We start from the raw sequence: 12049 nt of genomic DNA on the forward strand, positions 1-12049 counted from the left end.
TCCAAACATGGTTGTAAAATCATTATAGTAATGGGCATAAATTGGATATTTTACATATAATGGTGCAGGAATGTTTTAAGTGTCTTGTGACAGCTGGAAACTGCGTCTTTCCTCTTTTAGGGTGGTTGGTGGCTTTGAGACTCTGACTGCTATGGAGAATGTGGAAAGTGACCCAAAAACCGACCGTCCCAAGGTATGTGTGGAGCACCAGAAGCTGTGCAGGAGGGAAGGAACATGTGTGACAGTGTGACACCTCTCTGAAAGCTGAGCTTGGGGGAGATGGCACAACTTAATCAGCAGATTGATTTGCTCTTCTTCTCTTCTGCTCCCAGGAAGAAATAAGAATTGAGACCACAACCGTTTTTGTTGATCCGTATGAAGAGGCAGACGCCCAGGTGAGGATAGTCGGTTGGTTTTTTTGAAAGGCCAAAGCTCTGCTTTGGAGAACTTCATAACTTAATGCCTTTTCTTTGAACATGGGCACCCCACGGGCCCATAGGCTTGCAAGCTAAGAGTAAAAACCTGCCATTCGGCATTGCCTTGGGTGCCAGGGTCATCGCCGCTCTTTCGGTGGAGAATCTTGTAACCAAATCTGGCACAGCTCCCAGTCCATCACGCTTGCAATGGCTTCCTTTCCAGATGCCCACAGTAGCTGTGGGTGGCTGCAAGTGAGAAGAGAGAAGTTTTGTTATAATGGCCAGACAGCCTGTTTGTAGTGGCCCTTGAGGTCTGTCTCCTCAAGCCTGCCCTGTAATCATAGCAGCGCTGATTGCTGGTTTAGAGTGCTTTAAAGCTGCAGAGAATTGTAGACATTTTCTCCTTACTCTTGACTGGTCCTTGCAACAGATTGCACTCTTTGCTTCCCACAGGTTGCTGCAGAAAGAGAGAAGGTCCAGCTAGAAGAACAAGCAGCCAAAACAAAAGCTGAGGTGGTCCCACCAAAGAAAGAGGTCCAGACTCCTAAAACTTACCGTCAGGGGATTGGAAAATACATTAACATGGCTGCAGCGTGAGTTCCCTGCCCGTCTGATCTTTGTTGAGTGTTTCAGTTGCCATTCCTGCTGGATGCTGGCCCTGTCCGGTGCCACTGCTCAGATGTTTGCTTTGTGCCAGCAGGCTTTGCAAAGACACCTTCATGCAGTCCTAACGGTCAAGAGTACCCTCTACTTCTGTTGTTTTCCAAGATTATAAGTTAACTGAGCTTTTCATTCTTTAGCATTCTAACATGACCAAGTTAGTCTTTAACAGCATGTGCTGACTTAAGAACTGCAGATATGCTTCCACAGCTCAGAAGTCCTTGAGGAACTGTACTGTGTCACTTCCTGCACCATCTTTTATTCTCTTCCTCTTCTGCAGCTATTTCTAAAGGCCACAGTCCCACAGACGTTTCTCTTTTAGCAGCTCCTCTTCTGCACGAAGTAGTTGCCTTAAGCCTGTATCAGTCTGCTGATCTGGTTCCATGTTCAGCTGCACAAACTGTTGTACCAGCACAACTGAAATGGGTGGAAAGGGGAGCAGGTTCCCAGGCTTGCCGTGGGAGCACAGAGCGTCTGGCGAGTAGCTCCAGCGTGCCTGGCTGGTTGTACAGGCTTCTAAAGCATCCTCTTCCAGACACCCTTTGTACACCCATCAGGATTGGCAGCAGCACTTGCTTTCCTAAGGACAGTACAGAATCCCACCTGAGTGGCAGCTTTGCATGAGTTTTGGATAAATTAAAATAAATGCCTTCCACTTGATATTTCATAGACTTCTCTAAAAGCATTTGCAAAAATGCTGTTGTCTGTCTGCTGCACAGAGGTGTGTATTTATGCATACACAGATCTGACAGATCTGGACAGCTATTTAATCAGCTTGTATGTGCCTGTGTGACTTACAGGCATTTGCATACCTGTGAGAAGAAAAATGCCTTAGCCCATGCAGGTCAGTTTGGTGTGTCGGTTACAAAATACTGCTTGTCCCTTAAAATATTATGTTCAGCTTAAAAGTACTGCCATTCTGCACTGTATTTACTGAGGAAGGCCAGGCAGAGTTTGCAGCTCTGTGGAAAAGGTCAAGTAGAATGGAAAGGACTTCTCATTTTCTTGCCTAGTCCTTCACTCATTGCAGCCTGCCTTGAAACTGGGGGTTTGGTCTGTAGCAGCCCCTTGGCAGGTTCAGGGCTCTCAGTTCTCCCTACCGGCTACTGATACCTGACAATAAAACCACAGTATGTGAGCAGGATGCATAGTGTTTCCATGGGCTTGCAAACTCTGCTCGAAAAAGGCTGAGAATAGCAGCAGTGACTGCAACAGGCTGTGCTCAAGAAACAGGAAAGGATCTGAAAAATTTGCCCAGCTGCTTTACACCTAATTCCTCATAATTCCTTTTGCTGCCACAAATGCAGGTGAGAAGGTGGGGGAAGAACTTGTGGCTCACATTTTCATCGTGACTGTGCTTAAAAAGCACAGCTGTTAAATCTTCAGCTCTGGCCTGGAGAATGTGTTGGGTTTTGAACACATTCCTGGAGGTGTTAAAAGCCTGACCTGAACCATCCCCACTGACACTCTTTCTTTCTTTTTGGGTGTGCCAGAGGCCCCCATCCCCACCCCGCTGTGGTCCCCATGCTGGCACAGAGCTGTACTCCTCTCTAATTGATAAGGGATGGGAGAGGAGAGGCATCCAGCTGCCCTGGTCTCCCTGAACAGTAAATAGTCCCTGAGAGTTGTTTTCCTTTTGGCTCCAGGAAGCGCAGCATGGAAGATGATGGACCCTCAACCAGCACAGCTCCAAAGAAAGAGAAAAAGAGCACAGGCTTCGGGGACTTCAGCTCCTGGTAACAGTGCGGGGAGCCCGGCACTGGAGCAGCGCAGCAGAAAGAAAAGGCGGCCTCCCACATGTCCCCGAAGAGCCCGAAAGACAGTCTGTCCTGGGGAGGGAAGGCACCAGCCTGCCCTTCCACTGCAGAAGAAAACCGTTGCTTTGTTAAGGCTGGTTAATGTGGCTTTGTTTTCTAAAGAGCTGCGTTCCCCCCACTGCATCTTCCTCGAAGGCCTTTTTGTTGTTGTTTTGCTAAGCTGGGAGCAGGCAGCCCCGCTCCGCTGGGGATTAGCTGGAGCCTTTCTCGGCTTGGCTGGCAGCGGACCAGGCAGAGCCCAGCCTCGCAGGACGCTACTTCAGTGAACAGCTATGTCGGTGAAAGAGCTCCTTTTACAGGTAATTGTTTCCAGACCGCCACGTCTGCCAATAAAGGAATGAATGTGCTGGGGAAGCGCCTGTGCTGCTGTAGTGCTTTGCTGAGGGGAGGAGAGGGCTCCAGCCCATCCTGCCCTGCCCTTCCAGCTGCCTTGTGCGAGTTCTCAACAAGGACCAATTCTGTCTCTTGCTCTTTACTGGCCTGGCTGGACTGACAGCTGTCAGTCTCTGCAGGGCCTCGCTTGCTCCAAAATGAGCTCTCTCTGCACCCATGTAGCTCTCTGACAGCCTGGGAAGCAGCAACTTGAGATGGGGAGCCTGGGGTGGCTGCACCACTTGTTCCTCCTACGACTGGACTTCCCTGAGCCCCTGGTCAGCCAGTGGGGCCAGGATGCACCAGTTCAAACCTGCCCTCAGGTCCCAGAAGGTGCAACCCGGAGCAACTGCAGGAATAGAAACTACTTTTTTTTAAACCATCCCTAAAGCCTGCTCCTTGCAGGGGAACACACTCTGTAGTCTGAGCCTGCTCCGTGCAGGGGAGCACACACTGTAGTCTGCCCTGACATCAGGCTTCCCATTGTTAGGGAAAGCCATATAATATAGCTGGCAGGTGTTCCAGATAATTCTGTTGCTTACCCACAAATTATTAGGAAGTTTAGTAAAAGCCTGATGGCTTGAAGATGTATCATCTGTGTTTTAATCCAACAACGTATGTGTGTTGCCATCACTTATGCATAGAAGTCTAGATCCTGAACATTACTTTTCAGTTCATCTTAGGCGTTTTCAAATGACAGAAATACCCTCCCTACCTCTCTCTGTGGCTGAGGGGATAGTTTTGTAATCAGCTTTGTAACAATACATTTATATTGGTGGTTTCATGTTTTAAGAGAAGATTCCATTTATATTAAATTGCTGTACAAACTTTTGGTAAAATGTTTTGCATTAAATGGCTTTATTTTCTTTTGAGTGCTTGCCTTGGACTGTTAAACTGTCATCTCCAGGATCATGGCATTGCAAAGTTGATTGTTACATGAGGAAATGATTCATTCCTACTTTTTAAGATGCTCATAAGGAACTCTGGGATCTTTGCGGATATGATTACATCTTTGTTAAATCATAGGAAGTTCAGACTAGTCTGAAAGAAGAATGGGGGGGGGTTGTTTTGCAACATTTTGCAGTGTATAAGTTTGAAATAATACATACTTGAATCCTGGAACAGGGAATATGACGGTACTTTCCTCAAGCTGAGTTTCTTGTATTGAAACCTCTTGTTTCTCCTGGACTGGCCTTTTCCAGATAAATTGCTATTGATCCCTTCTACCTAACCCATTTTTGAGTCGTGTGGTTCACAGCACTACTAGAGCTGAAATAGCCAGCTTGATGAAATCCTTAAAAGTAAAATGCCTTTTTTTTTACTAGATTAAAATGGATATTATTATGAAAGACTGCTGCCCTTCCAAGCACGGCCTTCATTACAATTTCCCACCGTAACATCAGACACAAAAGAGCAATTTCCTGGCTTCTAGGGAGGGCTGAGTGTAAACCTTTTAGTTTTGCTCTGAGCAGGGGTGAAGCTCTTCAGCCTCTGTTCACTGCTTGACCTGGATCCAGTTCTCAGCAGCTCTGCTGGGGTTGGTTCCTCCCCAGGGTGCTGCAGTGGGGTGTGGGGCTCAAGCCATTTTGAGGCTTTGTGCCCATCAGCAGCTGCTCTGAGGTTTGCACCAAGAGCTTCTACAGGGTGACAGAAACATTGGTGCTTCTGCAGCACATTTTTCTTCTGAATTCCCCCCTTTCTCCTCCTTCCCACACCTGTATTTTTGCATATGTGGTCAATTTTGTTTTAACTTCAGCTTATCTTCTGATCGACAAAACCACAGGGACTATGTGACACAAGCTTTTCTCTAAAAGATGAATGAAAATGGTGAACCATACTCAGGGGGACATAAGGTGGTTGTCCAGAGAGCAGCGCAGCGTGGTGTAGCCCTGTCTTTTACAAAACCTGGCTCTTTGCTGGGTGACTTGCAGAGTTTCCACTACGTGAGTCAGAAAAGGTGAGGAAGGAGGCTTTGCTGAAACCTTTTCTGCCCCTTTCATTGCTTGGTTCTCCAGCAAGGATGGTGTGTTAAGGGAACAACCAAACCAGGTCCTGCTGTGGCTGGAGGGATAGGCAGGAATTGTGCAGCTTTACTATAGAAAATCACTCCTGCTGTGCTATTTGTAAGTACATTTTTACATTCTTTGACACTTTTCCAGTAAATGTGCTTAGAAAGAAAAAGTAGGATTTTAACCAGAGGCTGAAATAGCTTTTGTCTGGCCTTGGCCAGAATAACACCAGCGCTCTCTTACTTTGCATTGCTCCATACCAGAGGCACTGGGTGACCAGTAGATTCAGTTTCCTGAGATCTGGCACTGTAGCAGCAACCGCCACAAGCATAAAACATCCTCAAGAAGGTGGTGGCATGTGGGGGGGGGCTGGCAGCTCTGACCGCTTGTTTCCATACAGCTTCACAAAGACATGGGGTTCACAGGAGACTCAGCTCTTCACTTTTTCTGGTGTGGATTCAGCCCAGCCTCTCAAGGACTGTAGTATTGTCTGCGTGGGCAACAGCACTAATTGAATGGTTTTCAAGCTAAATTGCTGAAACTCTGTTTACATATTTACCAAGAAAAAAAGCTCAAAATATTGTTGTTCAGTTTAATTTTGCCTGTTTCCCACTGGCTTGAATTGTTCCAGCCTACTCCTCTGGAAGCAGGAGCTCATTCAAGCAATTGCTCTGCTTCAGCATCGTGTGGTGGATTGTACTGGTGCCCATCTCACATGGGGCCATGAATTGTGAGTCGTGTGTGGTCAAACTCTGTGTTTCAAGGTCTCCAAGAAAATCCTGCTTCTCCCTCCAGCTCCTTTCAAGTCAGGGACCCAGCAATGAGTGTTCCCCAGAGCCCAAGCCACCTTCAGCCATAAGGGCAAGGGGCTCCATGGGGTGGAACAGAAGCACGTGCAGAATTCAGTCCAACTCATTTCCCATCTGTGCTAAATTTACTCCGGTTTACCACTTCTTACTGTGAACTGAAAACCACACAGAACACACCTCTACCAGGTACTGCTCCAGGCAAAGGGCCGTCATATCCTCTTGAGCCTGACCAGTGGGCACAGAGAAGATGTTGAGGCCCTGGACCAGCCGCTCTTGGGATGCTGTTGGTATGAGAAGCAGAGCAGAGATGAACGGACAGAGGCAACCTGGAGGAGGCTGTGATGGTCAGTACGACGGGGATGCTAAGTGTGCCAGGACACCTTGCTGGAGCCTGATGTGCAAGCTGCAGCAATCAGACCCTTGAGGTGGCTGCTGGACCCACCAAGCAGCGGAGCTAAAGCAGAGGAGATGAGAGAAGTGCCAGGGCTCCTTGGGGATCTCACTGGGTGCATCACAGAGGTGGCACATCCCTGCCCTGAGGCAGCCGCCCACACTGGCGCCTCCAGCCTGCACAGGTGTCCTTGGGAGCCTTGCAGAGGGGAACCAAATTCCACTTTCTGGGCCAATTCCTAGAAGGTTTTGCAGAGGTTTCCCAACCTTTGGTGCCTCCATGTGCACCTGCCACGCGGCATATGCCTGTGTGTTGGCTCCGGTACCGACCTACTGACCCCAGCCTCTGCTGGGGCTGCTGAGCTCTGTTTCTGTGATTTTTAACCCAGATTGGCTCCAGAGACCTCAGAGTGAGAAGCCAGGATGAGCCCTCACTTCCCTGCCCAGGCAAGGGGCATTTGTGCCCCTTTGGTTCCCTGGGCTTTGATTCGATGTTGATGATCTGAGCTTTGATGTAGCGTGTGGATGAGCTTGCAGGGAGGTACAAGGTTTTGGTTCAAAAGCAGCAGCGTGCTGGTTTAATGCTGCCTGCACTGCTGCGTTGAGGGTTTGTTCCATGTCACCTGAATCCTGGACATGGGTGGCAGATGGCCAGGGGTAAAGCAAAAGCGGTGAAGGGCTCAGGTGCTAAATGCAGCCAGTCCATGGCCGATCCCTTCATGGTGCCGCTCAGCAGGAAGGGGAAGGCCGAGCACAACAGAGCCAGCGGGTGCCAGTGGGTCGGTGCTGCTGCAGGCGGTGGGTAAAGCCAGTGCTCAGACACTGGGTGAGAAACACCACATACTTCTGGAAACCCCCCGCCACCCCTTGGCAGTGCTGTTTGGAAGGAACAGGATGCTGGAAATCTTGCACCAGGAAGCAGCTTTTATAAGCAAAGCGGGGGGATTTGCCAAACACAACCCCCCCCTACACGTTTCAACACTGTTTGCTTTGGAGAAGGCAAACAAACTAAATCGGACCAAGCAGGAAGGAGGTGGGCAGCTGCCCGCCCTGACCGGCAATGGGTTACACTGCTCGGCATGGCCAGGGATTTCTCGCTTCCTCTCTTTCTTCGGAAAGTGAATGTTATTCCAGGCGCCACAGAGAATCTGACTGCCCTGTGCCATGACTGCGGGGAAGGGGCCAGAGCCAAGGCTGCGCTTGGAGCTTGGTGAGCACAGCCCTGCTGCTCCAGCACACGCACCTCCATGGCAGTGACATCCAACCCCCTCAGCTCAGACAGGGGTGTCCCCGTCCCTGCCACCCACAGGGACTGGGACCCCTGCTGCGGTGCAAGGCTGTGACCAGGCTGCAGTGCTGGGGGGGACAACGGCGTGCCATCACACCCCCTGCCCTGCCACCCCGCCACCAGCATCCACCTGCCCATCCCACATGCTGCTTTAGCTCACCATCCCAGCACAAACAGCCAGTGGCAGGTTTGCTTCTTGCCCTGCAGCAGAAAACACCTCTAAAAAAGCAAAAGGAGCTCAATGGGTAGGTCGGAGAGGAGAGAGGCTCCCAATGGGGTCAGCCCTACCCAGTGCTGGTGTGAAAGCCACCATGGCAGCTCAGTCCCTTCCATGCTCTCACAGCCCTGACCTCCTGCACCAGCCTGGGCAGGTTTTGGGAGGTTTCAGCCGTGGCTGCTGATGCCCAGTGAGCAGCAGTTGTGGCCATGCAGTGGCGTGGGCGACCACACTGCGCACGTCCCACACCCAACCCCTTTGTTGGGAGGCAGCAGTAGCAGCATTAGTGCAGGGCATGGTGGCTGCTGTCCTGGGGGGGTGCTGCAGGGAGCTGTGAGCACTATGGGAGACTGCGGGGAGCTCTGAGGGGCTGCGCATGGTGCCTTGGCCTGGCCGGCACTGACTCACCCTCCGCTGAGCTCAGGCGCTGCAGCCCGGTGACTTCATCCACTGGAAATAGCAACTGAGGAGGAACCTTCTCTCTGTCACCACCATACCCGTATAGACACAGGCACTCGCTGCTGCCTGCACCTCTGCCTGTCCTGCTGCCTGCACTGCTGCCTGCACGCCAGCCGCAGAAGCTGGTTGAGCCCCACGGCAGGGGCAGCCCTCCCACATGGGACCTGGGCCCCCCGGGGTGCAGGGTAGACCTGGGCCCCCCGGGGTGCGGGGTAGACCTGGGCCCCCCGAGGTGCGAGGTAGACCTGGGGCCCCCGGGGTGCGGGGTAGACCTGGGCCCCCCGGGGTGCGAGGTAGACCTGGGACCCCGGGGTGCGGGGTAGACCTGGGGCCCCCGGGGTGCGAGGTAGACCTGGGGCCCCCGGGGTGCGGGGTAGACCTGGGCCCCCCGGGTTGCGAGGTAGACCTGGGGCCCCCGGGGTGCGGGGTAGACCTGGGGCCCCCGGGGTGCGAGGTAGACCTGGGGCCCCCGGGGTGCGAGGTAGACCTGGGCCCCCCGGGTTGCGAGGTAGACCTGGGGCCCCCGGGGTGCGAGGTAGACCTGGGGCCCCCGGGGTGCGAGGTAGACCTGGGGCCCCCGGGGTGCGAGGTAGACCTGGGCCCCCCGGGTTGCGAGGTAGACCTGGGGCCCCCGGGGTGCGAGGTAGACCTGGGGCCCCCGGGGTGCGGGGTAGACCTGGGCCCCCCGGGGTGCGGGGTAGACCTGGGCCCCCCGGGGTGCGGGGTAGACCTGGGGCCCCCGGGGTGCGAGGTAGACCTGGGGCCCCCGGGGTGCGAGGTAGACCTGGGGCCCCCGGGGTGCGGGGTAGACCTGGGCCCCCCGGGTTGCGAGGTAGACCTGGGGCCCCCGGGGTGCGAGGTAGACCTGGGCCCCCCGGGGTGCGGGGTAGACCTGGGGCCCCCGGGGTGCGGGGTAGACCTGGGCCCCCCGGGTTGCGAGGTAGACCTGGGGCCCCCGGGGTGCGAGGTAGACCTGGGCCCCCCGGGGTGCGAGGTAGACCTGGGCCCCCCGGGGTGCGGGGTAGACCTGGGCCCCCCGGGGTGCGGGGTAGACCTGGGGCCCCCGAGGTGCGAGGTAGACCTGGGGCCCCCGGGGTGTGAGGTAGACCTGGGGGCCCCGGGGTGCGAGGTAGACCTGGGGCCCCCGGGGTGCGAGGTAGACCTGGGGCCCCCGGGGTGCGGGGTAGACCTGGGCCCCCCGGGGTGCGGGGTAGACCTGGGCCCCCCGGGGTGCATGTAGACCTGGGGCCTCCCGGGTGTCCTTCCAGGCAGGTTTGGTCCCTGGCTGGGCTGGGAAGGGCAGAACAGCCAAAGGGGCTCTGGGAAGGGCTGGGATCAGTCTCTCTGCCCAAGGAAGCACTGGGCACCAGATTTGTACCACAGGGCTGTGCACAGAGCAGCTTCCCAGGCCCTTCTGCTGTTCCTGACATCACAGAGAGGCCAAATATTCCCTTTTACACAGAAAAAAAAAAAAAAAAAAAGGCTCATCTGCAATCACAGCAGGCTGTGTTTGACAACTCATAACTTAATGACTTTAAAAAAATAGCCACAGCCTGTTTTAAACACTGGTCGAGGTCTCCTCTACCACTCTCCCTGGAAAGCCTTCCAAGCTCTCACTTTTCTGATATTAGATACTTTCTCTAATCTTTGGCCTCCATTTATTAATGGCTAATTATATCTATTTGCTTTTGTGCCAACATTGTCCTTTAGCTTGAATAGCTTTTTTCCCTCCCTAATGCTCGCTTCCCAGTGCTATTTATAGGCAGCAATTGTATCCCCCTCCGCAGCCGCTGTTTTGCTTGGCTCTACAGGCTGTGTCCCTTGAGCCTCAAAATGGACCCGTCACCCTCCTGCCTCCCTCAGCGTCCCTTCCCCAAGCAGAGGGGGTTCGGACGGGCTCCCAGTCTGTGCCTGGGTCTGGCAGAAGCCAACTGGGTGGCAGCGCTGGCCGTGATGCTTTGGGGCAGAAAGCCGGGGCAGAGCCGTGTGCCTACAGGGAGCACTGTGGGGTTATTTTTTAGGCAGCCTCATGGGGTTACTTTTTTAGGCAAAGGCCAAGGACCACTCCAGGCTCCCAATTCCCTTCCCTGTTGCTCCCACCCATTTCTCTGGGAGGAGAGCGAGCGCCCAGCAGCATGGCCCACCGAGGCAGCATGGGGAGCCGTGTGATTTCTATCTGCACTTTTATCCCAGGATGAAAGGGATGATAGAAAACATTTGTTTTTATGATAAAAGCAATTGACCCGGGAGGAATCTGCCTCCCCAGGGTGGCCTGCAGCAAATTGTGCAGATAAGGCACCGACACGCAACAAAAGCCAAGTGCTTCCAAGTCTCCGAGCGGCTGCGGAGCAAATCCCTCCCCACGTGGAAGGAAACCCGTGTTGGGCTTCCACGGCTGCTCTTGATAACACGGCTGCTGGTGATTTTGGTGGATTTTGTTGGGGCCAGGAAGATGTGCAGAGAAGGACACTATTTTATTTTTTATTAATGAATGGCCAGATTTTTTTATTACAGACATCTTCACCACAGATCTCAGTCAAGCTTTTAATAGATGAGTTCCTTGCCAATGGCAATTGCCAATTGATTGCAGCAGAAATGGCAAGTGAAGACAAATATAGTGCAGGCTGCCTGCAGGGAGAGTGCACAGAGGAAACTTTGAATGCTATTTTTGGTGCTTTGTCTCTACCACTTACAGTATTTCTAATCTTTATTTCTCCTTAAAAAACATGTTTAGGGTTGGGATTTTGTTGTTGTTGTTAAGAAAAATCCCTTTCTCCAGAGAAAAGGTCGGGTGCCATGTCCATGCCCAGCTCTGTGGGAGGGCACAGGTGCTGGTGATGCTGCCTCCATCCCCTCTGCTGGGACCAAAACCAGGCCTGTCGCTCTCCAAGCCACGGCACAAAGGGTGATAGAGCCAAGCCCTGATTTCACCCCAATCCATGGGAACCTTGTGGGGAGTATGGGAAAGTTCAGCGTGCTCACTAATAAAAAAAGGAAACCCTCCCAGGCTGCCAAGCCACTGCTGCACCATGGGGGCCGGCAGCGGATGCTCCAGCCCTGCAGCAAGCTCCACCGCTCAGCACCAATGCACTGAGTTTTGCACAGTCCCGGCCAGCACCAGAAGCCGTAGTGGCCCGACATTCCCGAAACACGGGGGGACTCATCTGGGTCCTGCGGGCAGGAACACATATGTTGGAGACCAACTGTGAGGAGACAGGGAGCACTGGAAATCATTCTGATTACTTGGTAGGGTGGAAAAACACTCCTTGTTATTGTTGTGGTTAAGGAGCCACATCTAGGTGACACTAGAGTGATGTTAAAGGCTTTATGGCATTGATGCCCTAAATTTCTTGGCCTCTGGTCATCCCCTCACAGCCTCCACCCCCAGGGGTGATTTGGGACACGGTGGCAGATTGAGGCACATCCCAGGATGATCAGCCCCCGGTGCAGAGGCGTCTTACTAACACGTGTGCCCGTGGGTGTGAGAGACAAGGCTGCAGTTATAAATAAAGGAGCAGAAACGCTAATAAAAGTGACAAGCAAGAACGGGGAAGATCTGGGTTTAACCATAGGAAAACTGAATAAAAGCAGCTCAGGGCAGGGCTGGCCGTG

At 53.1% G+C, this 12049-nt stretch overlaps 1 protein-coding gene across 1 annotated transcript in view; it reads left to right on the forward strand.

Moving 5' to 3' along the window:
* PPIL2 (peptidylprolyl isomerase like 2) overlaps positions 1-4137 on the forward strand; it is a 71397-nt gene extending 67260 nt beyond the window's left edge. The window contains exons 17-20 of the mRNA XM_082066436.1: positions 121-193; positions 333-395; positions 870-1009; positions 2723-4137. Of these exons, the coding sequence (XP_081922562.1) occupies positions 121-193; positions 333-395; positions 870-1009; positions 2723-2816 (370 nt within the window). The 3' untranslated portion in view covers positions 2817-4137. The remainder of the gene's footprint in view (positions 1-120; positions 194-332; positions 396-869; positions 1010-2722) is intronic.
* Positions 4138-12049: the final 7912 nt, after the last annotated feature.

The sequence above is a fragment of the Streptopelia decaocto genome, assembly GCF_964273445.1.
Source record: "Streptopelia decaocto genome assembly, chromosome: 15".
NCBI classification, from domain to species: domain Eukaryota; kingdom Metazoa; phylum Chordata; class Aves; order Columbiformes; family Columbidae; genus Streptopelia; species Streptopelia decaocto.